Raw genomic sequence first — 23,996 nt, 5'->3', positions numbered from 1 at the left:
GGCATGCTTCATAACTCATGTCACCTTCTTTAGATTTTGACCGATTGAGAATTATGCACAAACCGTTAGCTTCTTTAAATAAAGAAACACAAAATTATAGAAATGAATAAGAACGGATTTGACAAGGGACAAAACGTGGAAAACCCAAGAAGCATCCTAGGCAAGCACTCCAATAATTTTTCATTAAAAATCAACCACAACAACTATTGACCGCTCAAATTATAATAAATACTTAGGATTTTTCGGGTATTTTGAATGCTTTACTATTTTATATCTTTTACTTTATGTATATATAGATGCATGGTCTTATCGAAAAGGTTTAGTTTTCACCAAAAAAAAGAAAAGGTTTAGTAGAAAAATTATAAGATTTTGAGAAACTTCTTCTCTCCTCCCTTGACAAAGTAAAATTCTATCGTGCAACATCAAACTATACGGTAATTTTATTGTCGTCATCCCTACAATTCATGAAAATTCTATTTTAATTTACCGGTTGATAAATCCGTGTGAGCTGTTTAAATGATATTTAATTGCAAGACATATCCAAATTGTGCCAGCTTTTTAGGATACACATCCAAAGTATCAATCAGAGGAAAAAAGAAGATAAATGTCGCCGTGAATTAAGAATGTAATTACAATCATTGATAGATGAGTAAGGGATTATCTATCCCTCTATATAATTAGGAAGCTGGCTTTAACGTTTTATTTCCATGGAAAAAAAGGAAAAAAGTTAAAAAGAAAAAGAAAAGTCAGATGGAATGGAAGGCGGTGTAGAAGATGTAGTGGGTAGTAGATGGATGTGCTTGGTTGACCATGGTCAACCTTCAATGGCTCTACTATTTTAGATTCCATTTCAAACAAAGGCAGTTTCCTACTTACGAAGCTAAGTACAGTACACATACGACACGCCGTATTGATAACAGGCTAGTCGTTAGGTGATATGGATAAGCTTTGTGTGTCCATAAATTTCTATTATATAAAAATGAAAAGAAAGGAAAAATAACGTTTTTTTAAAATTTAAAATTTTTGATTTTTTTCAAAACCACGACTTTCAAATTCCTCGTTCTTCATGCCCATATTCCACACGCCTTTTCTTCTGTTTGAAATTTCCGTTTGCCCTATAAATACCCCTCTCTCTTCCTTTGTTCAAAATATAAACAAAATCCAATTCAGAAGGATAACAGCCCTTATTCAAATTCATTCATCATTTCATTTCTCTGCTAACAACATGGTTGATTTAGATTGGAAAGCCAAGATGGTCTCCTCTGACATGCCCAGTAAATCCCCAAAGCTCTCCAACAAGCTCCACGTTTCGATACCCGGTTCGTTTCGCGCCGCACAAGTCCAAACTGATATTTCGGAGGCTTCCGAAATGGCTTGCTCCACTTACGAGCACTACCTTCGCCTCCCGGAGCTCCGAAACCTCTGGAATTCCAACGACTTCCCGTGCTGGAGAAACGAGTCGGTTCTAAAACCGGCCTTGCAAGCTCTCGAAATTTCGTTCCGGTTCATCTCCACCGTTTTGTCCGACCCGAGACCGTACTCGAACCGGCGCGAGTGGAAGCGCCGCCTCGAGTCGCTCACCACCAGCCAGATACAACTCATTGCGATGCTGATCGAGGACGACGAAGAAGACAGCGAGACACGTGGAGCCGCTCCCATCGTCGATCTGAGCACGTCGTACGGCGAGCTCGCTCGGAACGGGAGCTCAGCCGAGGTGTGGAGTTCGGGTGAGACGACGGTGGTGAGCCGCACCAGCGAGGCCAGCTTGCTTCCGCGGCTCGCCACGTGGCACAAATCCGAAGGCATGGCGCAGAAGATCTTGTACTCGATCGAATGCGAGATGAGGAGCTGTCCGTACACGCTAGGTTTGGGAGAGCCGAACCTAGCCGGGAAGCCGGACCTGGATTACGACGCCGTTTGCAGGCCGAGCGAGCTGCATTCGCTGAAGAAGAGCCCGTACGATCACATCGACAACTACGAGAACCAGACGGTGTACACCACGCACCAGGTCCTCGAGTCGTGGGTGTTCGTCTGCCAGGAGCTTCTCAAGCGCGTCACGAGCCGAATCGAGGCGAGGGACTTCGAAAAAGCCGCCAGTGACTGTTACCTGATCGAACGGATATGGAAGCTTCTGGCAGAGATCGAAGATCTCCACCTTCTGATGGACCCGGACGATTTTCTGAGGCTGAAGAACCAGCTCAGCATCAAGACGGTGGACGAGACGGAGTCGTTTTGCTTCAGATCGAAGGGCCTGGTGGACGTGACGAAGCTTTGTAAGGAGTTGAGGCACAGGGTGCCGTACATCTTGGATGTTGAGGTGGACCCCAAGGGTGGGCCCAGGATTCAGGAGGCGGCGATGAGGTTGTATTCAGAGAAGAAGATCGGATCGGATTCGGACTCGGAGAAGATCCACGTGCTGCAGGCGCTTCAGGCGATTGAGTCGGCGCTGAAGCGGTTCTACTACGCGTACAAACAGGTGCTGGTGGTTTTGATGGGTAGCTTGGAAGCGAAGGGGAACCGAGTCGTGGTGAGTACGGAGATATGTGACTCACTAAGTCAGATATTCTTGGAACCGACTTATTTTCCGAGTTTGGACGCGGCAAAGACGTTTTTGGGCGACAGTTTGAATCACGAACATGGAGGAGGAGTCGGACGGAGTCGGAGGAAGCAGTGAGTACTGTTTGGCGCGTTGACTGGTTGGGTTAGGTGGTTGACTGGGTCTCCTTCTCCTCTTCTTAAATTGTGTGTAACGGAGACTTATAATTAAGAGAGAAATTTTTGTACTTAATATTTTGAATGTTTCCCCGGTGGATTTTTGTTATATGTTGTAGGTCTTCATGTATGATTAAATCCTGTAAAATATTACGATTCTTATAAAATATTTAATTTGTTATTTATCCAAGGAGAATGTAATAAAGCCCAGAATTGGAACAGCAGCACATGATTCTTCTCTCTTCTTATGCTACATAACTGGACTTGATTGGTTCTCATTGTCATTGTTCAACTTGTGGTATGATTGTGAAGAAAGGAATGCTTCTAGAGAGGAACTGGTTCCGGGGAAACTTGAGTGCTCATATGCAAGTTCCATGCCTGATATCCGATAAGCACTTATGCGAAATGAGAATATCACTGTTTTGTTAGTGGCGCATGAGTCTCCCGCAAATGAAGCCTGCCAATGTGCTGTGTTGGGCTATTTTAGCTTCACATGGTTTTGGGTTCAGGCTTCAATCTCACCTTTGTTTGTGATTTGTTTGTGAATTGGGCCCTCAATGATCTCGGGTCCAAAATTATTAATGCGAACCTATTTATTATGGTACCATCGAATTTTAGTTTCAAACTTCGTAACTCAGGTGTATCCCCAAAAAAGAGAAAGGAAGTTTCTACACTAATGGGAAGAGAGAGAGAGAGAGGGATTTCCTCAACAACATCCCACCTGCACAGTTACACGTGTCGATAGAAAGTGACGACAGGTGTGTGAGCGAGTCTGTAGTATTTGGCCAAGTGTCGACATTCAATAAGATAGGAGAAAAAGGCGGCTCTTAGTTATCGTAGTTCGCATGTGACTCGGTACTAGAACGACGTAGTCCCACGTTTTCAGAAACCTTATTCGTTGCGAACAAAATCTGATTTTATTTACCGAGCGAAAGAGAAATTGATTTTCTGGCTGATTAAATACAAATTGGACAGACGGTCCAATTGGGTCAAGTAGGAAGGCGAATTCATACACGGAAAGAACTAAAATTAGCGGTAGAAATGCCAATCGTCGCAGTGTACCAGTAGCATTTCTCCACGTGTGGTGCAAGTCTCTCACCTGAAAATACCAAACCGAAAATTTCTACCTTTCTGCGGCCAACAAACAAGCAAAGACCCTGAAAGGTTCTTATTCTTAACTTGTGTTGTATCTTTTTGCTCTGTCTCATTACAGTTTTCAAATTCGGGTCTCTCTCTCAATTTTCGGAGAAAGAGAAACTCCAAATTTCAGCTGAATATTCTCTCCTCCATGGTAAAGGACTTTGTCACGTAAAATGGTGATGGTGGGAACCCTTTCAAGCCACCATGGTCATCATCATTTCATGATTTCACACTTGTTTTTTCTCTAATCACTCTCCTCTCTTTTTAGAAAAAAAGGGTTTTGTTTTTCAATGATTTGAGGCGGTGGGTTGGGTGAGATATTGTCATATATATATTTATTTATATGTATGGATTGGAGATTATGAATTTTTGACTGATTAAACGTGTTTGCCTTTTTTACCAATTTCAGGTTGGATTGAAAGGGACTTCCAGAACCCAGTTAGACTTTTGCTGCATCCAAAATCCATAAAATTTGCAGTCCTTGTATGAATATGATATGACACCCTTTTAGACTTTTTTGGCGCACGGGATTCTTGGGACTAGTGTGTGACCGCTTTTTCTCCACTATACTCTTTCTTTTCTTCAATTATCAGTTGCTGCATCTGTGCCTCTGTTTTTGGGTTTTCTCTGTTTCTCATCGTGTAGCTTTTTTAGGGTTGATTATTAGATATGGGATCCGGGGTCGTTCATTGTTCTAAGAGTTTGGAAAGCATACTTCAGGTTTCGGTACCGCATCCACTTTCTTCTTCATCTTCGAAACCATCGCATTCAATTTCTTTTCATTCGCTGACAAAACCGAGTGGAAGCAGTGGAGCTTTGGCTTATGGGTTCGTTCATCGTTTGGTCTCTTCTGGGTCGACTAGTTTGAAAGGTCGTCACTCGAAGCAACGTTGTAGAGCCAATTTTGATGATTTCTCATACGAAGAATTATCGAAGCAGATTGAAGATTTGGCACAAAATTTCAACCTTTCTGAAGAAGATGATGAGGAAAGTGAAGAGGAACCACCTTTGGTCGTATCGAAAATCTCGAAAACGTCTCCGGTTTCCATGTACCCAGAAGGTGAAAACAGCAAATCCAATGGTTTTTCAGTGCAATCTTCGAGCTTGAAGCTCAGTGCTTTAGAACCTTCTCTTCTTGGTATTCATCCGGAGCCACCAGACTGGCCAGAAAGAAATGAAATTGTTAGAGCCACCATTGAAAGAAAGGCCAACAGCCTTGAGTTTCCTATGTCCCTTAGGTTAATAAAGAAGAAGCATCGCCAATGGGAAGAGAGCCCCAGAGGAGACGCAGGGGAGTTTACTTCTTGCTCTTTGAGCAAAGCATTCTCTTCCATGGTGTTCATCGTACGCGAGCTTCATAGCGGCGCTTTAAGTATAAGGGAAAGTCTTTACTCTGAAGACTTGCAAGAGATCGTAGCTAAGGTGCAGAAGAGAGAAATGAACATGTCATTTGTGTGGTTGTTTCAACAGGTTTTCTCGAAATCACCGACTCTCATGGTCTATGTGATGGTCTTGCTAGCAAATTTCACAGTGTACTCGATGAATAATAATGCTGCCGTTGCAGCTATACCTTTGCCTGTTATCACCGAGATTTTGACTGTGACTGAGAAAAAGGAACAGCCCAATTCAAAATCTGATGATGTTTCCGAAGCTGACATATTTTCTGTGACTGATTCTAATGGGGTTGTGAAAAGGACCTCGAATGAAGGCGTAAATGGCGATGGTGGTGACAAAGTGAGCCCAACAAGTTCGATCAAGAATGCCATTGTTGATCCTGAAAAGATGTATGGTATTTCGTTGTTCAATCATGAGGAGTTCACAACCGAGGAGGAGGTGAAATTGTGGAACTCTGTGGTGGAGGAAGCTTCAAGGATGCAAGCAGAATTGAGGGATGAGGCCCTTGATCATGAAACACTGCAACAATTTGTGTCGCCAGTGACGGTGAATGTTGAACCAGATTATTATGACGAATACTTTAGAACTGATGTTTTGTACCAGATAGGTTTAGCCAAGGAGCCCGATAATGCACTCCTACTCTCCAACTATGCACAGTTCCTCTATGTCGTGATGCATGATCATGATAGGTGAGTATCATATTATCTTCTCCAATATGCTTACTGTTTACACTAATTCATATTTGTTTGTTGCCTTGTTTGCTTGTCTGAATCTAACTTTTACCAAGGAAATAAACCTAGCCCATCATTTTGGTGAAGATGAGTAAGACTAGCCAGCCATATATGTTTAGGAATAATACATGTCCTTGTGTTGTAAGGTTGGACCATGGAGGAATTGATAGATGACTTAGATTTGGTTCTGTTTTTCGATATGAAGGCTATGGCAAGTGTCTGATGAGAGGACTTAATTATGTGGTCCAGTGTGTGATCTGTGTTTTTTGGGTTTGCAGGGCTGAGCAGTGCTTCAGGCGCGCCGTGCAAGGGGAGAAACCAGATGCCGAGGCTGTGAGTCGATATGCAGACTTCTTGTGGATAGTAAGGAAAGACCTCTGGGGTGCCGAAGAGAGATACCAGCAAGCAATGGCAACTGAACCCTGCAACCCCTACTATGCCTCCAAGTATGCCAACTTCCTCTGGAGCACTGGCGGCGAAGACACCTGCTTCCCCCTCGATACATCCTATGATAACTACAACCAAGTTTTGTAATTTGATAAATAAGTATGGGCTACCATCCGGCAATGCCAGGGACGTGTTACTGCCCCAATTAAATTAAGTATCTATAGGAAAGAATTTGACCAGGATTGTAAATAAAAATCTGTCATTCTCATTCTAGACCAGATTGACTGCAGAGTTAGCATATACCTAGTTTTGTACTCCAGTTTGATCGCAATAAGAAATGAGTTTGACATTGAGTTTTGACCAAGTTTCTGTTTGTCTTGTTTCTCAAGGAAATCACTTCAATTCCAAAAGATTGCTTTACTTTACAGTGTCCAGTCCAAATTGAAATTCAAAAATATTACCATTAATTATCTGTTACCTCCCAACATGCATGATCATCTCCATATGAAAAGAAAAGTTAAAAGGCTAAATCATATGGGGTGATTCAAAATAGAATCATCCGGACCGGAGGTATAATTAATTTCTGGGATGTGGTAAATTCCTTGAGTGTCATTTAACCAAGATGCCAAAAACACAAAAACACCGTATGTTTCTACAACTACCTGATACTAGATTTGGAAAAGACCTATCTCATTACTCATATGGCAACTGCCTTCCTCGTGTTACAAAGGTAAGAAAACAAGAAAATCAATCTATATATGGGCGTGCTAAATTAGCTGCTGTCACAAAATGGCATACATTTCCTAGAATCCAATATTATACAACTCAGGAACAAAGAAGTACCAGAATAACTCTAACAGGACTGAAGCAATTTGATTGACGGAAATGTAAGCTCTGGAATCACCAAAACCAGATGTTGCGACTGTCAACAGCCTTCACAGACGTTGGTACCAATGGCATTCGTCCAAACTCGGCAACAAATCTGTCGATGCAGTGAGTTCTTTTTTCACTGTGACCTCCTAAGCTACTGATTCCAGTTGAACCAATCTCAAATATCTTACCTGAAGAAAAGCACAGCAATACATAAGTACCAGAAAAGAAAATAATTGAGATAGAATAATGCGGTAGTGTATTGCAAAGCACTTCCTGATATACATCAAGCAAGGTGACAATTTGCTTTGGTTACAATGTTTATGAAAGCAAAAGGCTATGGGAGCAAGAGTTAGCATTCCTCCCCAAAATCACAAGAGAAATTTATGGCATTTCCATTATTGTTATATTACTATTGGTGAAAGCTGTAGTTCACATATAAATGTTTATATTGGACTCAGTTTAGCAGGTGTGTCCTTGACCAAGGCACTTAGAAGTTAGAACAGGTATCATCTCAACATTTAACGCTCTGAACTGTCATTCTAAGTTTCATCATGCCTACTCTGCTGCATTATTCGATTAAAACTTTATTTATGATGCAGAACTCATTATGGCTTGTCTCCAACTCTTGTAACATCTTTCCATAGAAACAAAAAGTTATTTTTTTTAATCTCATTTCAATCTTATTCAGATTATAAGGACCCGTAAATAAGCAAAATACCCATTCATTGCATGGCATATAATAAAACTACAATCCCGAACACGAAGATGCAAGGAAACAAAATTAAAACCAAGTATGTAAATTAGCATAGGATATGTGATTACCTTTCACCCATATTGGAGGAGCACCGGTTGCATTTGCTACGAGAAAAGACATTGCAATGTCTTCACAGTTCCTGGTGAAATCCAACCCAATATTAAGTTCTTTTGTACATTTAAAAAAAACAAACATATGCAACCAAACACCGATCAATAGATGAATGCCCAAAAACAAAGGTAAGCGACAAATGAACAAAGAAAAAGTGAAAACCTGTTCTTGGTTATAAATTCTCTGATTGATGCTGGCATTTCATTTGTGTACAGACTTAGGTACTTTTTGTGGAAGAAGGCTGCCTTAGACAGTACCATACTGTATGTACCTGTCCACCAAACTGACCACCATCCGCCATAAATGTAGCGATTCTTATCACCTTTCTGCACAGAGAGCATATTTTTGTAAGACAACTGACCAAGTGTGCCATAAAGAGTTTTCAACATTATTAATAAGAAATGAGTTTTCTTCACTAAATGGTAATGGTCTTGTTGTAAAGGTTGTCTAGCCTAAAAAGAATAATTTCGAGCTTAAATGGATCAATAAGAACTTGAAACATCAAACAGAAATTAAGAACAATATTCCAACCAAGAAGCTTGAAGTATAGGGAAGACGACAAGAACTTTGGTAACACTATCTCTACATGCGGACAAAACTTTAGAATAACTATTGCAGCAAGAAGAGAAAATGAGACATACGATCGGATCAACCCAGTGCATGCGAGGCACGAATCCAACCATTGTATCTGATGCACTTTGCCAAACATCGAAAGCAAATTCTACTGAAGGGCAAGGGAATATAACATCATCGTCAATTGAGAAAATGGCATCTGTTCTCAAATCCTTAATTTCTTTAAATCTGTTGTTCAAGCTGTCTTCGGTATTGATATCAAATTTCAGTTCAACTTGTCGCCCATCTCTAGTATTCAATTGTACAATGTGGTATAGAAATTTTCTCAGAGAATCTGAAGGAGGACTTGGTTCACTCCACACAATATGTATCGAATCAAGCCGAGGGCATCTAGAATAGTGAGAAATTGACTGCTTCAAAAGATCATATCTCTTCCAAGTGTTCATTACAATAGAGTATCCTTTCCTGCATAGAGGTTGCACATTTCATGTCAGCATGAATACACAAGAACTGGTATCTAGATGTAAGCAACAATACGCCAATCAATAGCATCCAGCAAATGATGATCTCTGTTAATACATTAAAATAGTCTAGGAGTGTAAAATATAGAGAAGCATATGAGGGTAATATAGAACCAACACAATCTTCCCAATCTTTGAATAGCTAATTTTCAGTTTCCATCGGAGTCATACCTGCTCCTAAGTATTATCTAATATGAAAATATTCTCAACAATCGAAAATTAGATTCATCAATTCATTTATCTCCATTTGACCATATAACAACTCAATTTCATCTCTATATACTCAAAATCCAACAAGTTCTAGAGAAGTTTGGGATTTTATTGAATCTTTCCTAATAAAGTCGGAAAGAAAAATGAGTTTATTCACCAACATCAAATATAAACCCCGAGCTTAATTATTTTCCAAAGAAAGAAAAATTAACCGTGTGATGTGCAAGTGGATAGCTGCCTAATCCGATACTGAAATCTATAATTAGCGACTAATGCGGGAAGGATATGTGGAGCTGTGGAAACATCTAAACAACAGTACGAACCGTGAATCAGAGAACCGCTCCAGAGCAGCAGTGTGATTGGTCCATCCCATAAAGTCCGAAGCTCGGCTGGCGAGCGCGATGAGCGTGAAGCCGATACAACAGCAGAGCAGAAGCTTGATCTTCATGGATCCAACGGTCGAGATCAACGCCTGCCGCAGCCTCTGTACCGTTCGACGGTTCCACAAGCTCCCTCTCATCACCGCGTGGCTTGGCGAACTCGGCTATCGCGAGCTCGCGCGCCAAGCCCAACCCGATTTGCTTGCCCGAGTCAGAACGAGTGTTTCAAGCACGAGTTTCGAACTCAGTCGCCGCCCTTCTGCAACTTCCCATTAATTAAAATCCCTCCGTCTTTGTGACTCGCCGGCAGAGATAGAGAGATTGCTATGGTGCGACGCGGGTGTAAGTACTATGAGGCAAAGCCCGTGCGACGACGAGAGATGGACGGCTGGGATGAGATTAAAGTTGGAGACGAGTAGCTGGTGCCGCTGATCTTATCGTCCGCGCTCTAATTGACGTCGAAGCAACGTCCGTACTCACATTTTGGTCTCAGATCGGAGGGGCTGATGGGAGATAACTTGTTGTTTAGGCTCCTGTGAGGGGGCCGGAGGTCGGTTAGTGTGTGAGGTGGTAGACGGAAAGTATGGTGCAAATGAACGTGTACGACATCAAATAGGTTGGCGTAACAGGTTGTCTTCAGCTGATTATTGATATTTATTGTCGATGATGATTGATGGGAAAAATATTTATCCTTTCCGGCCGTTAAAGTGGACTAGGAGAACGAACCTCTTTGTCAATTTTAAATGGGCTTGACGACGTCGTTTCTCATCTCTCCATGCGTGGATGCCGACTCTTCGGGAGTGGATCTACCTGTTATGAGGATTTTTTTCCTCTTTGTTTTTTTTTGGGTAAATGAGGTAACTGTATGATGTTTTTAGGCAAAAGAAATAAAAGCTATATGATGTTACTATCATTGTGCCACAAGTTAGGTTTGAGTCTTTTGTTTTTCTTTTTACTTTTCCGTTTGTAAGAGTCAATGTTCATATAGGGAATTAGCCTAATGTCAAAAACATCGTACATTTGGAACCAAACAAATCCGATATTCAACTACTACATTTGAATTGATGCTGTAAAACCCACCCACAATATTGGTCAAATTGAATTCAAACATGAGTGTCACTAATTCTAACACGACAATAATCGCTGTAGATGTCAAATTCCAATATACCAATTCATGTACTATGTGATTTCGATTATGAGATTCGAATAAAGATTAAAAACTTAATCCAAAATTGAGAATTATATTACGCATGCAGAGCAAATAAAACACTTGTCATCCAAAATTGACAAATCAACTCTATCTATTACTTCTTGGACACATGGCAATCAAATTGGATTGATGACTAATTCAATTTTAATACTTTTCCTTTAACGGGCACCCCAAGTCCAAAGGGCTAATTATTCTGAGTCAGTGGCGTAATTCACTTTGGTTTTTGCATTGATTTGTGAATATATAGGGACACTTACCGCAACGCTATTGGACATCTCACGTTCAAACTTCATGCTGACCCAATTCCAAGTCGTGATCGTAAAGGGCCCATGAAAATGACTTATTAAATTATGGTCCAAAGTCCAAAGCAGTGATATATCTCGGTCCAATCAACTACTTGGGCCTTATAGCAACTTAAACGGCTTCGGATTAAAAACCTTCATTATTTAGCCCAAAAATAAAAAATAAAAACTACTCTTTGTGTTTTTTTTGGAAGTACAAGCGAAATGATAGTCTCTAAACTCGCACACACTACGACGGTATCATGAATGTTTGAACTTGAGACCACTAATATGTAAATCAATGTCATTTTTCATTGGACTAAACTCTATTGACTATGCAATGCAAAAACTCGCTCCGGTCAAACTTAGCACAAGTTAGCTTCCCTGTTTATAAAGTGTTCCAATCACACGTCCCCAGAGGCACAACAAATTAATATAGCATTCGTGACATGGGATAAAAATTGGCAGTCCTTGTGTATTTGTTTCTTATTTGCTGGGATTTGTCTGCTATACGATCTGAGCTGTTAATGTCATACGTTGTCGTCGTGTGGCAGAAAATCTAATTTTCTTTGTGTAATTTGTTATGCTGAAGGAAGGCAAAAAACTCATGAAGAAGCTAAAAATTTGGTCAAATTTGTCGTCGCCTTTTGTCAGGGCCACAGTGGGTACGGTAGGAGCACTCAATAATGCATTTTAAAAACATGAACCATGCGCATTACATGAAGAAATTATGAAACTGGGCGGTGAAAGTCGGTTGTCTTTAATTGCATTATTGCTCCTGGGATTTTCTTTTTATTCTTCTTCTAAGTCGGTAAGGAAGAAAAAAGACACACCAAGCCCCATTGATATTGACATCCCAAAGTACAAAGAACCTAGTACATAATGAAAAAAAAGCGCAACTAATACATTCTCCAGCCAGTCCCAAGGATAGATTGTGGGCAATGAGCCAATTAATAATCAAATTAAATATCTACATACGGTTAGCGAAAATGCCCAAGTAGCTAGCCCGGTAAAATATAAAATTTGACAGTGTATCCAAGTTACCTATACATTTTCTCAATATAAAGGAAATGATTTTATATCAAGTTGAAGCACAAAGATATTTTTCGTATTTTGGTAACTATCTCACCTTTTATATATTTGGAGTCCATCACTTTTGCATTATCTTTCCTCCTTTTTAGCCTGTTAGGCCCAACAAATGAGGATGTAAAATCATATGTAAATGTCCTTTTTTTTTTTACATTTTCCGGCCAAATGCTACATTTACATTCATTTACACCTCACCATTTGAGAAACTTCCGGAAACTATGAATGTAAATGTAATTTACATTTCCCCTTACCCTTGTAATGGAGATGCTCTTAATTTTAATCTTGAGTTGGTTCATGCATGCATTAAGCACGAGTTTTATCTATGTTAGTATAGATATAAAAAATAAAAAAATAGTTGTTATTGCAGGAGGGAGGGGAGGCCAAAGTTTATTTTTAAGGAAAAAATTAATTATCTGCAAGTTTCTTTGCTTCATTTGCTAAGAACAATTAGGATATGTTTTTTTTTTAATTAAAAAAATAAATGAGATAAAGTATGAACAAAAGCAATTTTATCTTGGTGATATTACCTGGGTTCAAATTTAAAGAGCATGCTTTGATTATAATGTCTGCCACAACGGGAGTCATTTAATCTGTTGCTTGCAGCCAAAGTTTTAATTACGTTCACAATCATCATTATATTGAAGAGTTATTTCTTCTTTTGTCTTTGTATATTGATCCCAGTGGATTGGTTGCTAGATAACTCCAAAACTGGTTGAATTATTATTATTTGCATTAATCCCTCTGTGTTAATTTAATAAATTATCCTTGACCCTTGCTAATGTTTGTTTAATGGGGACTGATAGAAGCTAATTACCTAACCACCTGTTCATCATATTTCATCCGAATATGACAGGGCATCTCACTTTTTGGTTGCAGCATTTTAGAATTCTTTTTCTCTTTCTAGGGTTTTAAATATTAATCCATCTGGGTTATTATTTATTTAAATGCAGTAAAATATAAAGACTAGCTGGTCAAGCTTGCTCCAGTAACATCATGTGCTGCCAAATCAGCAACGAGCAAAGCAGTGGCCCTAATCCACCGGGCGGCTGCAGCTGCCAAATTATTTGAATCAAATATGTGATAAGCGGTTTGTCACCGCTTAATAAAAGACTAGTCTCTCCGCACGCGTTTCCGCACCTGCAGAGGCTTTTTTTTAAAAAAATTAAAATTTATTTTAAAATTAAAAAAGATAATGGGTATTTGTGTTCCATAAAAATAGGCAATTATCTGATTTTTCTTTTAATTTTAATTTTTTTAAATATGAAAAAGTGTGAATTTACCATATTATCCTCATTTAATTAATAATTTCAATTCTTAATATTTGCATTAACTAAGGGCATTTTCTGGTATTTTGAATGTTTCACAATTCTCTGCCTTTTGCTTTATATATATATAGATTAACAACCTTAATATTTGTTTATGGTTTTAAAATGGGAATAATTGTCTCTTGTGTGAGTGTTATCCCACATGCTCTTCATTTAAACATAAATTACGATTTTCCGGCCACTAAGTATTTTTAGGTTAAGTACGGAAATTTACAGGTTAATACTTGTGCTCATATCAATTTGTGAGTCCACTTGTAAAGCTGACTAGCGACTACCATGGTGCCCATGTGGTCCAGATGGCACCACGACCCCATTGTAGTTTTCCTTTAATAATTTTGGTGCCGACTCAATATAATCAATCATTTCTGATACAAGTAATATTGACGGATGAAGAAATTTAAGACCTCAAATGCAAAGATAAATACATAGAATTAAACTCCACCTGGTGTTTAAGTTAAAGAAGAAATGATCGTGTGGCGGGCCCCAAATTCCACCCACATGTGATGCCTCCCAAGTTCTATGTGGCCAATAATTCTGAGCCAGAACAAAATGAGGGAACATTTATCTCATAAAGAATTGGAGATGATGAAATGCAACAGCGACGTGAAACATTATTTATCATTATCCAGAAATGTCATTGCAATTACAGATAACTATACTATGAGTCTATTACAAATGCATTGACAAATTTAATTAATATATGCTTGAATAAATAAAAAATCCTATGATTCCATTACAGCCCTTGTTAATTGTTTTCTAAGCAAAGCGGCAGCTGTCAGCATACAGAGCAGTTGGATCCTGCGAGTGATCTTTGCACATTGAAGAGATGATTGTTCATGGGATAGGTTATAAAATTCTCATAATCAACAAAAAAAGAATCAAATTCATCATCACAGGATAAATGATTGAAGGTTCCTTAACCACCTGCCACCTAGCAATTAGCATAAAGCTCAATTAATTAAAATCACGAGCCAAACATGATCAGCTCTGCTGGAGCAGACTTATCATTGATCATGGTCCAGCGCTAGTTAATTGAAAATTTTCGGTGAGACAGTCTAGCCACATTATTCGTGCAGTCGCTCTGATAAGAAAGAAAGGCAATCCGACCACATTGCATGTGCGATCACCTTTCACAAAAAATAAAGATTCTCAATGTTGAAGTCCAACTCAACTCTACACTGTTCTGATGGAGTGGTCGCACAATATATAGCATCATAAAAAACCTTACATGTAACGAGTGCATATTTATAATAGCGTCTCAGAAAACACGTACAAGGAAGTTGTATCGGGCCCATATATCTTTTCTACGTACTCGGTGTATGTAAGCTTTTTACCCATTCAACACACCTTCTTCAGCTCGCTGGAACTAGAACTCATGAAGTGGACCCATTTCTTTGTTTAGTTCTGTCTCATCTCAGCACTGTGGCGGATGTGATTGGACGGTGCACACTGTGCAGTATTATCTCATACATTCGTGAACACAATCGCGCCACGTGGAAAATAGTGGAAAATGATTTATTTTCCTTACGTATGTCCCATTTCTGTGAAAACTATTGAGAAATGCCTAGAAAATGATTGGTCGGCCACATGACAAGAAAACAAAATCAAATTAAAACACCCGTTGGGTCCCGCCACCACCCGCCCTCACTTCGTCAGCTTCAAACTCAGGCGCTACACTTGCTATATATAATCGCACGCCATAACCCACTCTCCACTCAAACAAACACTGCTCTCTCTCTCTCTCTCTCTCACAGAGTCTCTCACATCAGATAGATCAAACGGTCTCTGCGCTTGGTTTAGTTCTGTAATTAAAGCGAAAATGGAGGGCAAGGAAGAGGATGTCAAGTTGGGAGCCAACAAGTTTTCGGAGAGGCAGCCGATTGGGACGTCGGCTCAGACCCAAGATGAAGGCAAGGACTACAAGGAGCCGCCACCGGCGCCGCTGTTCGAGCCTGGTGAGCTGACGTCATGGTCGTTTTACAGGGCTGGGATCGCCGAGTTCATCGCCACCTTCCTTTTCCTGTACATCACCATTTTGACGGTGATGGGCGTCAAGAAGTCTCAGTCAATGTGCTCGTCGGTCGGGATTCAAGGGATCGCTTGGGCTTTCGGCGGTACCATCTTCGCCCTGGTCTACAGCACCGCCGGCATCTCAGGTAACTACACTCCCCAAAATGCACCGAACACTGATTTGCAAGTCAAGGTCTTTTTCACTGAGCTAGACTCCGTCGGCACCATGTATCGTTATTTTTTCATGATTAAGTTAATTAATGGTTGTTTAATTCGGCAGGGGGTCACATAAACCCGGCGGTGACGTTCGGGCTGTTTTTGGCCCGGAAGCTGTCTCTGACAAGGGCGGTTTTCTACATCGTCATGCAGACGCTTGGGGCGATCGCCGGTGCGGCGGTGGTGAAGGGCTTCGAGAAGAGCTCCAGCTTCGAGGTTCTTGGTGGTGGGGCCAACTCTGTAGCCCATGGCTACACCAAGGGATCAGGGCTTGGTGCTGAGATCGTTGGCACCTTTGTTCTTGTCTACACAGTTTTCTCTGCCACTGATGCCAAGCGCAGCGCCAGAGATTCCCATGTTCCGGTATGTATGCTAATTAAGTGTTTGATCATTTTCCTTAGCCTAGCTGGATCTTGTTAATTTGTTAATTGGTGATTAATTGGTTGTTAATTTGAATTATTGGGTTTGATTAACAGATTTTGGCACCTTTGCCTATTGGGTTCGCTGTGTTCTTGGTGCACTTGGCTACCATCCCCATCACTGGAACTGGTATCAACCCAGCTAGGAGTCTTGGTGCTGCCATCATCTACAACAAGAAGCATGCATGGGATGACCATGTAAGCCTTTCTGATTCATCCAATTTTATTTTTAGAAATACAAGCCGTAGTATAAACGGCTCCTTACCTAAATTAAGGAGCGGAAACTCGAATTTGAGTGCAAGCAGACGCATTCACTACTCTAGTGCTAGATTCAAACTTGGATCCAATAGGCTTTAATTTCACTTTCCAGGAGGACCCATCTAAAAGTTTTGAGAGCAATTTAATGATTTTTTTTTAAATGCTAATTTTTTGTATTTTAAAAAAATGTTGCAGTGGATTTTCTGGGTTGGACCATTCATTGGGGCAGCACTTGCAGCTTTGTACCACGTGGTTGTGATCAGAGCCATCCCCTTCAAGACCAAGTCTTAAATTTGTGTGTTAATGGTTTATGATGATCGTCAACATGATGCGTACGTGTACTTATCAAGCTCTCTCAAGAAGCCGATCGATCGAGTTTGTTTATTTACTTTTCTGTGTATGGTTGTTAAAGTGTATTTGGTGGTATTTTGTACGTATTTCAGCCAGTGTTAATGAGCAGCAAAGCCTGTGTTTGATTTGATCTGCTTCAACAATCAACGGCCCTGGTTTCCTTTCTTTTTTTTAGGCAAAGGCCCCCATCAGATGTGAGTGCTCATTGTATGTAATTTGGCAGTGAAATGTGTCCTTTTCAATTCAGAAATAACACCGACCATTCCTACTCTCATCTCCACCACACACAAGCAAACAAATTGAAATTCTTTCTTTTTAAATTTTGAAAAAACCAAAAGGGAAAATGACACAGAGAGAGAGAGAGTTGTTGAAGTTAGGTGGCCACCTAGCAATGGATGAGGCTGTGGTTTGCTCTCTCTGGTAGGTTCTTTGACTTTGAGAAGCTCCAGTTCTTTCATCATCCTGTGCTGCATGTCAGCAATTTGCATAATTGTGAGACAGATTAAAATAAAACCTGAGTTTTCGATCACCAAAATAAAAAGAAATGAAATGAGCTTAATTTTCATATCGCAATAATTAGTCTGGAAAAAGAAAACCCACATTTCATCTAATCATAGCGTTACAGGACCACTGACCTAATGTCATTTAGACATGCCAAACTTTTGTTGAAAAAGAGAGAAGGGAAAATTCTGAATTTCCATCTGTCATTATTGTCCAACATCTTAGCATAAGAGCTAACGGAGTGTCCACGGCAGATTATAGATTTCAGATTCGATTCTCCACGGCATTATAACAAGCGCCTCAAGTTTGCTCCTTTGGCGGCCTTCATGTGACTTCAAATTTGACAACCATTCATGCAATAAGCTAGTTTGCTTAATAGAAAATCCTAAACACATCCAAAATCATTTGTCTTTAGAGCTAATTATTCATCATTGTTTATACGCTTTTTGGAGCTACTGTTGGCAGCTGGCACATCATGTGGGGAAATTGAAAAGGGAAATGAGCAGGTTGCGATGGAGATGGAGGGGAAAATAAAAAGGAATATAACAAACGCATGGTTGGGATTGGACTGGTGAGCATACTTTATGTTTTACTTATTTTCTTAAAAATGCAACTTGAGCTAGAGCCTGTTTCGTGAGGTTGACAGAAAGTAATAAGGAAGAAGATGAAATATCTAATCAATTTGCCCAAAGTTTAGTAACGGAAATTGTTTTTGACATTCAAAAATAGTAATAATGTACTTCTTCTTAACCAAGGTGGTTGGTGTGAGTGGTTCGGCACTCTCATTCCTTAAGAGAGGTCAGGGGTTCGATCTCTGCTCTCGTATGGAGTCACCACTTTGGCCAGCACTTTACCCTTTACGGCCCGACCCGATGTGAGCGGGGATTAGTTTGGGTTCTGGTTAAGGCTTAAAGGTACCACCCATAGTTGGGGCCCATCCAGGACCACCTCGTGGTTCAGACAAAAAAAAATAATGTACTTCTCCTTTATTATTTAATAACTTAACTTTTTCACAATTCAGGGCTATGAGACTACGAGAGGAGTAGATGACTATTTTGAAAAGAATTAACATTGTTTATGCTATGAGAAAATGATCGTTGATATTTAATAAGTTTTATGTAATATTGGATTTGAACTACTAACTCTCGCCCGTATGAAAGTAATACTCTTTTTTTTGGTTGGAGTGCAAAAAGTAATACTCTTTTTTTGGCATGTTTCATGAACCAGGGAACTCAAGAATTTGGTAATATGAAATTGGAATCGGATAAACTATTCCCCCTAATTGATCTGATTGCTAGTTCTAAGAGTATTTGATTACAAATTTTGCCATGAAACTCCTATAATTTCTTTTATTATTCCGAACGTGTAAGAAAACATAAGAAAAGGAATAAATTCGATACTCATTATTGATAAGTAAACATGCCATAAGGAAGGTCATGATTTATTGCACATAGCTGGCCGTATTTCTCTTGTTAGCGTTTTTGTCTCTGGGCCTCTACTTAGGTATTTGTTCATGTATGAATACGGCCCATTGGACATATGATGACATCCAAAGCATTGGGCTAAAGTCAGCCTATTCACTGTTTACAGTTAAAGTCCCACAAACTAATTCTTTTCAAAAAAGGAAAAGGTAAAGTCCAATATCTCCTCTCATCTCCTCTATCCACCAAAACCCTAGTTGCTCGCGCCATCCTTGTGCTCTTTCTCTCGCGCACTCTCTTAGCCCCAAGCAAACCAGATCCATCAACGCTGAGAGAGAATGGCGGTGATCGAGCACACAGTGTTGCAGTTCTCCACGTCGTCGTCATCGAGCTTGTCGGCGAAGGTTCATCCTCTCGTCATCTTCAACATCTGCGATTGCTATGTAAGGCGTCCTGACCAAGCCGAGCGCGTTATTGGCACGCTCCTCGGCTCTGTCCTGCCTGATGGCACGGTCGATATTAGAAACTCCTACGCCGTTCCTCATAACGAGAGCGCGGACCAGGTCCTCTGCTTTCCCTGATGTCTTTATTTTTAATTTTGATATTAATTTATAGTGATTTTAATTTCCCCCCTTGCTTCGTGTTTGGTTGATGTGATAATTGTAGTTAATTAACTTAATTTTCTTCAAGATCAGCTGACTGATTTAGTAATTTTTTGTGTGATGTCTACTTTGCAGGTTGCTTTAGATATCGATTACCATCACAATATGCTCATATCCCAGCAAAAGGTGAATCCGAAGGAAGTCATTGTTGGATGGTAAATGTCATGATGCCTTTCTCTTATTTTAGTTTTCTTAGTTATTGATATGCAAATTTTCAGGCAAATTTTGTTGGGAATTTTAACTATTTTGCGTGTAATAATAATGCTCATTCTGACTGAATGTTTCTTCTTTAGTGTGATTTATGTTATAATTCAGTGCGTAACACATAACTTATTGACATTTGTGGAGTAGAATAACTTTAGAAATTCATCAAGTTTTCTAACTCTTCCAATGAGATTTTCTTTAACTAGTGGTTAAGCTCGTTGCCAAATTTTAAGACTTTGTAAAAAGGAAAAAGGATGTGATGGAAAATTTGCTTAGTTCATATGTGGTGATGGCATGAAATCAATGGTCCCCATGTTAGTTTCGTGAAATTTGAACATGTATTTTAACCTTATATATGCTAGTATAAACTTATGTGATGGAGATTTGTAATATTTCCAAGTTAGTTAACATGTTTATTGTTGTGGCTCTATGAATGCTTGTAGGTATTCTACTGGTTTTGGAGTTACTGGGGGTAGCGCATTGATCCATGAATTCTATTCTAGGGAGGCTCCCAACCCAGTTCATTTGACTGTTGATACTGGATTTAGAAATGGGGAGGGTACCATTAAAGCCTATGTTTCAGTGAATTTGTCTCTTGGAGATCGGCAACTTGCAGCACAGTTTCAAGAAATTCCTCTTGATCTTCGCATGGTTGAAGCTGAGAGAGTTGGATGTAATCTTCTAATCCCTCATTGTTTTTAGTATCATCGTTGGTCCATGTTTTCTCTCATACACACACAACACCTTCACTTCAGAATCCTTGAATAATTTTTCTGAATTGATTGAACACAAGTAACTTGTTCACTAAGCTTTGGAGGAAACTGGAAGGAACTTGTTATTCTGAGCATTAGTACAAATACGTGATTACATATTTCAACAACAGTTTGCTGACTTTGAGAAAATATGGGGGTTCTACTTGTCAAAAAGGAGCAGTTTGTTTGTGTTTGAGTAACATTCTGTCAAGCATTGCGATCTGAACGGTTATTATAGATAGACACACATGCACATATAGAACCCATTCACACACAAAATTCTCTCTCTCCCATCCGTTGGATCAAATATCGCAAGCTGAAATGTATTTAGATGCATATGACTCACCGTGCATCTGAGATATCTAGATTTGATGTGACAGTCGAAATATGTGACATTACTTGTGAACTTCAGCAGAGAAGAATTGTGTGTATTTGTATATATATTAGATTACAATACTGATGAAAATGAAGGTTTGGTTTAAAATAGGAGCTGCAGTGTTGCTTGTTTCTTTTAAGTCTGTTATATTTCCGTACTGCGATGTGCTTTTCTCATCAATCAGAAATCGCTTATGTGTCTTAGCTTTTATTCAGTATATTGGTTGAACTCAAGCTTTCTACTAATTTTTTTGCATATGATTGTTTGGGCATTTAAGCGTGATGCTAGTCTGGTTTGAAATCATATGTTTTTCCATGATGGCAGATGATATTCTAAAGACCACAATGGTTGACAAACTCCCTACTGATTTGGAAGGAATGGAAGCCTCAATGGAGCGACTCCTAGCTTTAATTGATGATGTTTACAAATATGTTGACAATGTTGTGGTTAGTAAGGAGGTTTGACCTTTTTGAGTCAGTCTTGCTTGATTTTTCTTAAATTTGATAATGGATCTTTTTTTCAGGAAGGTCATGTTGAACCCGATAACAACATAGGGAGATTTCTCTTAGATGCGGTTGCATCTCTTCCGAAATTATCTCCTACAGCTTTTGATAAGCTTGTGAATGACAGCCTGCAGGTACTAATATAGTCTGGTTCATTTTGTTGAATCAGGAAGGATTTAGTTTTAGTATATTTGTTGACATTCTTCAATATGTTTCCAATTGATGTTCTTATATTTCAATCTTATAGAACCTGGAGTGGGTCTAGTTACTAATTTTGCCACCTGGTTTGCGAGAGATTGTCTGACATGAAACTTGTCCTTTTTTTTTTGTTCCTTACAGGACAATTTGCTCTTGCTCTATTTGTCAAGCATCACCAGGACACAGCTCACCCTAGCCGAAAAGTTGAACACGGCTGCGCAGGTTCTGTAATTCCTATTTAGTTACAGAATCTACTGTCAAGACAATTCTACTTTTAAGAAGTCATCTGTTAGGGATATAATGGCCAAGTGAGAACGTGGCCTTTGTTTCCGGAGAAGGTTGTAATATCTTTATTTCATTGAAAGTATAGGTAGGATTTTTCAATCATTTCAAGATTGCTTTTTAACTGTCGGCTAGAAACATGATCATTTTTGGAGCTAATGTTATCTTTCATATCTCTTGTTTCTGTGCATTGGCTTGTGACGATTCTGCTTTATCTTTGTACCTCTACCACATCTAGAATAGGATGTTACCTTTTTGCTGCTTCTGGTCATTTCTGAATCCGTTATCCATACTTTGCTTTTTAGTAGCAGAACAGTAAACTGATTTGGGATTCCTACTTGGCTTGGTCTTGTATCCCGTAGAGTGGGAGGGCATATGCCCTGTTTTATTTTCTTCCAATACAAATTCACCATGGAAGCCTTCTCCGGACTGCTCGTGATTTTCAACTTTATGATGAAGGTGAAACCCGAAATATGAACGATGGGTGTTGTATTCCGAAAACAATATGATAACTTGAAAGTTATTTACTGTCAAATTAACTTTATCACGGGGCGTCGACAACTGTATTACTTGCATTTGATAGTCGTAGGCGATCTTTAATAAAGTGCCCTTGGGGACAACTCCTGAGTTTCCCAATGAATCTGTTGAAATTAGCGGATGGGAAAATGTCACAGATCGTGGTAGTTACATAAAAAATCGATGCTAGAGTAGAGTATTCGAACTTGAAACTGTTTTTGAAATTGTGAAGAGAATTAACTCTACTAAAAAAGATTTAGTGAACAAATGTGTCTAGCCCAACGGAAAAGGGCCTTGACTTACGGTGTGTGAGGAAACGGGAGAGGCTACAATGAGGAGTTTAAAGTGAGGAGGCTATTTGAGAAGGTGAGATTGACCTCCTCAAATAGTCTCCTCACTCTAAACTCATCATTATAACCTCCCCGGTGAGAAAACCCCTTCTTCCAATATCGCTTGTATAAAAATAAAAATAAAAATAAAAATAAATAAAATCTAGTTGGTTATAGTGGTAGCAACTAACAGAAGGGATGCTAAGTACATATGCAATTAACAAGTGGAATTATTTTGATTATAGTGGGTTGAATAGTAGGAGAGTAAAATGTAAGTGAGTTTGGCCTTTGCCCATTAATGAGATGCCAGCAGGCAGCAGCCAAGTATGATTGGATATCCACAACGTCTTAATCCCCCAAAATCATATTCTCTGCTCTCTTATAAAATATGAAGGGTAAGTAAGTGGGGTGGCTTTTGGCCTTTTTGTCTGGATGATGGCGGTGAACCTTCCACTGCTGCTTAGTGCTTAATTATAAGCAGCAATGGAGACAAGAAAGTCGAAAAAGGAGGGAGATTTTTAGGGGGCGGCCTGGATTTCACGCGTGCCCTAATTCTAGCTAAGCCTTCTCGAATCTCACGTTTTCCGCATTCACCCTCTCCATACACATAATAAACACATCTTTCTCGTTTCTCTCTGTCTCAAATCTCACATATATATATATATACTCATCTCATATATATATATATGTATGTATGAAAAAGTTTGTGTAGGGTGTAGATGGACAATTGCAAAAGACAGCCAAACAGGACAGCATGGCACTTTTACCAATCTCCCCTTTCAAATGTTTGATTTTAATTTTGAGTCTGGTTTGGTCTCATCTCATCTTATCTCAGTCAAATGTACTTCCTAGTAATTATGCATATTCATCGAGAAGCATGCGTTCCATTAGCTGCTGGCCTTTCAGCCTTTCAGCCTTTCAGCCTAGCTACATGATATCATATGATAATCAATCAAGCTTCAATCATCTTAAAATTCATCTAAACAAAACAAAAGACATGTTCCTCCAAGTAATTCTGCTTCCAAACAGGGACATGTTCAAGATGATGGGTAGGATGGGTTGGCATTAACCCAGCAAACCCTAGTGCGCTTGTACCATATCATATATCATATATGTTTCATACCACATTCATACCACCTCTCTAATAGAGGTGGGCCCCATTATATTGGTGGGCTCCACCTCTATTAGAGAGGTGGTATGAATGTGGTATGAAAAATGTGATAAGCCTAGCATTACCCTTTCTCTAATTAGGTTTAATTAGTTTAGTTCAAATTAATTAATTAGTTAAAGCTCCTAGGAGTTAGCC

At 39.5% G+C, this 23,996-nt stretch overlaps 5 protein-coding genes and 1 long non-coding RNA gene across 10 annotated transcripts; 4 read left to right on the top strand and 2 right to left on the bottom strand.

Annotated features, from left to right (window-relative positions):
- The first annotated feature begins 1,134 nt into the window (after positions 1-1,134).
- Positions 1,135-2,897, top strand: LOC110772834 (nematode resistance protein-like HSPRO2). The gene has a single exon (XM_021977313.2). The coding sequence runs from the start codon at positions 1,226-1,228 to the stop codon at positions 2,672-2,674; it is 1,449 nt and encodes a 482-aa protein (XP_021833005.1). The 5' UTR covers positions 1,135-1,225; the 3' UTR covers positions 2,675-2,897.
- A 764-nt stretch (positions 2,898-3,661) lies between these two features.
- LOC110772833 (uncharacterized) lies at positions 3,662-6,729 on the top strand. 5 transcript variants are annotated; one of them, XM_021977312.2, is made up of 3 exons: positions 3,662-3,876; positions 4,262-5,936; positions 6,257-6,729. In XM_021977312.2, the coding sequence occupies exons 2-3, from the start codon at positions 4,522-4,524 to the stop codon at positions 6,510-6,512; spliced, it is 1,671 nt and encodes a 556-aa protein (XP_021833004.1). In that variant the 5' UTR covers positions 3,662-3,876; positions 4,262-4,521; the 3' UTR covers positions 6,513-6,729. The 5 variants fall into 5 exon arrangements, with proteins under 5 accessions (XP_021833004.1, XP_021833003.1, XP_021833001.1 ...); XM_021977311.2 differs by having other exon boundaries at positions 3,876-4,003; XM_021977309.2 differs by lacking the exon at positions 3,662-3,876 and adding an exon at positions 3,902-4,155.
- Positions 6,730-7,038: 309 nt separating this feature from the next.
- On the bottom strand, positions 7,039-10,435 carry EPC1 (Nucleotide-diphospho-sugar transferases superfamily protein). The gene is made up of 5 exons (XM_021977319.2): positions 9,731-10,435; positions 8,745-9,141; positions 8,266-8,429; positions 8,061-8,131; positions 7,039-7,426 (listed from the first exon to the last, which is right to left on the bottom strand). Exons 1-5 carry the CDS (start codon positions 9,925-9,927, stop codon positions 7,266-7,268), a joined length of 990 nt encoding a protein of 329 aa, XP_021833011.2. The 5' UTR covers positions 9,928-10,435; the 3' UTR covers positions 7,039-7,265.
- A 4,965-nt stretch (positions 10,436-15,400) lies between these two features.
- On the top strand, positions 15,401-17,214 carry LOC110772844 (putative aquaporin PIP1-4). Its single transcript, XM_021977323.2, has 4 exons — positions 15,401-15,848; positions 15,983-16,281; positions 16,395-16,535; positions 16,791-17,214. Exons 1-4 carry the CDS (start codon positions 15,512-15,514, stop codon positions 16,884-16,886), a joined length of 873 nt encoding a protein of 290 aa, XP_021833015.1. The 5' UTR covers positions 15,401-15,511; the 3' UTR covers positions 16,887-17,214.
- On the bottom strand, positions 16,810-18,014 carry LOC148297025 (uncharacterized). The gene is made up of 2 exons (XR_015833816.1): positions 17,582-18,014; positions 16,810-17,413 (listed from the first exon to the last, which is right to left on the bottom strand). It is a non-coding gene; the product is annotated as an uncharacterized LOC148297025 (long non-coding RNA).
- Positions 18,015-19,071: 1,057 nt separating this feature from the next.
- Positions 19,072-22,029, top strand: EIF2 (eukaryotic translation initiation factor 2). The gene is made up of 6 exons (XM_021977321.2): positions 19,072-19,431; positions 19,606-19,685; positions 20,178-20,407; positions 21,187-21,308; positions 21,386-21,499; positions 21,705-22,029. Exons 1-6 carry the CDS (start codon positions 19,207-19,209, stop codon positions 21,792-21,794), a joined length of 861 nt encoding a protein of 286 aa, XP_021833013.1. The 5' UTR covers positions 19,072-19,206; the 3' UTR covers positions 21,795-22,029.
- The last annotated feature ends 1,967 nt before the right edge of the window (positions 22,030-23,996 follow it).

This window comes from Prunus avium, chromosome 2 (genome assembly GCF_965620075.1).
Source record: "Prunus avium chromosome 2, drPruAviu1.hap1.1, whole genome shotgun sequence".
Taxonomy (NCBI): domain Eukaryota; kingdom Viridiplantae; phylum Streptophyta; class Magnoliopsida; order Rosales; family Rosaceae; genus Prunus; species Prunus avium.
Note: the sequence above shows the minus strand (reverse complement) of the source record. Positions and strands in the feature narration are given on the sequence as shown.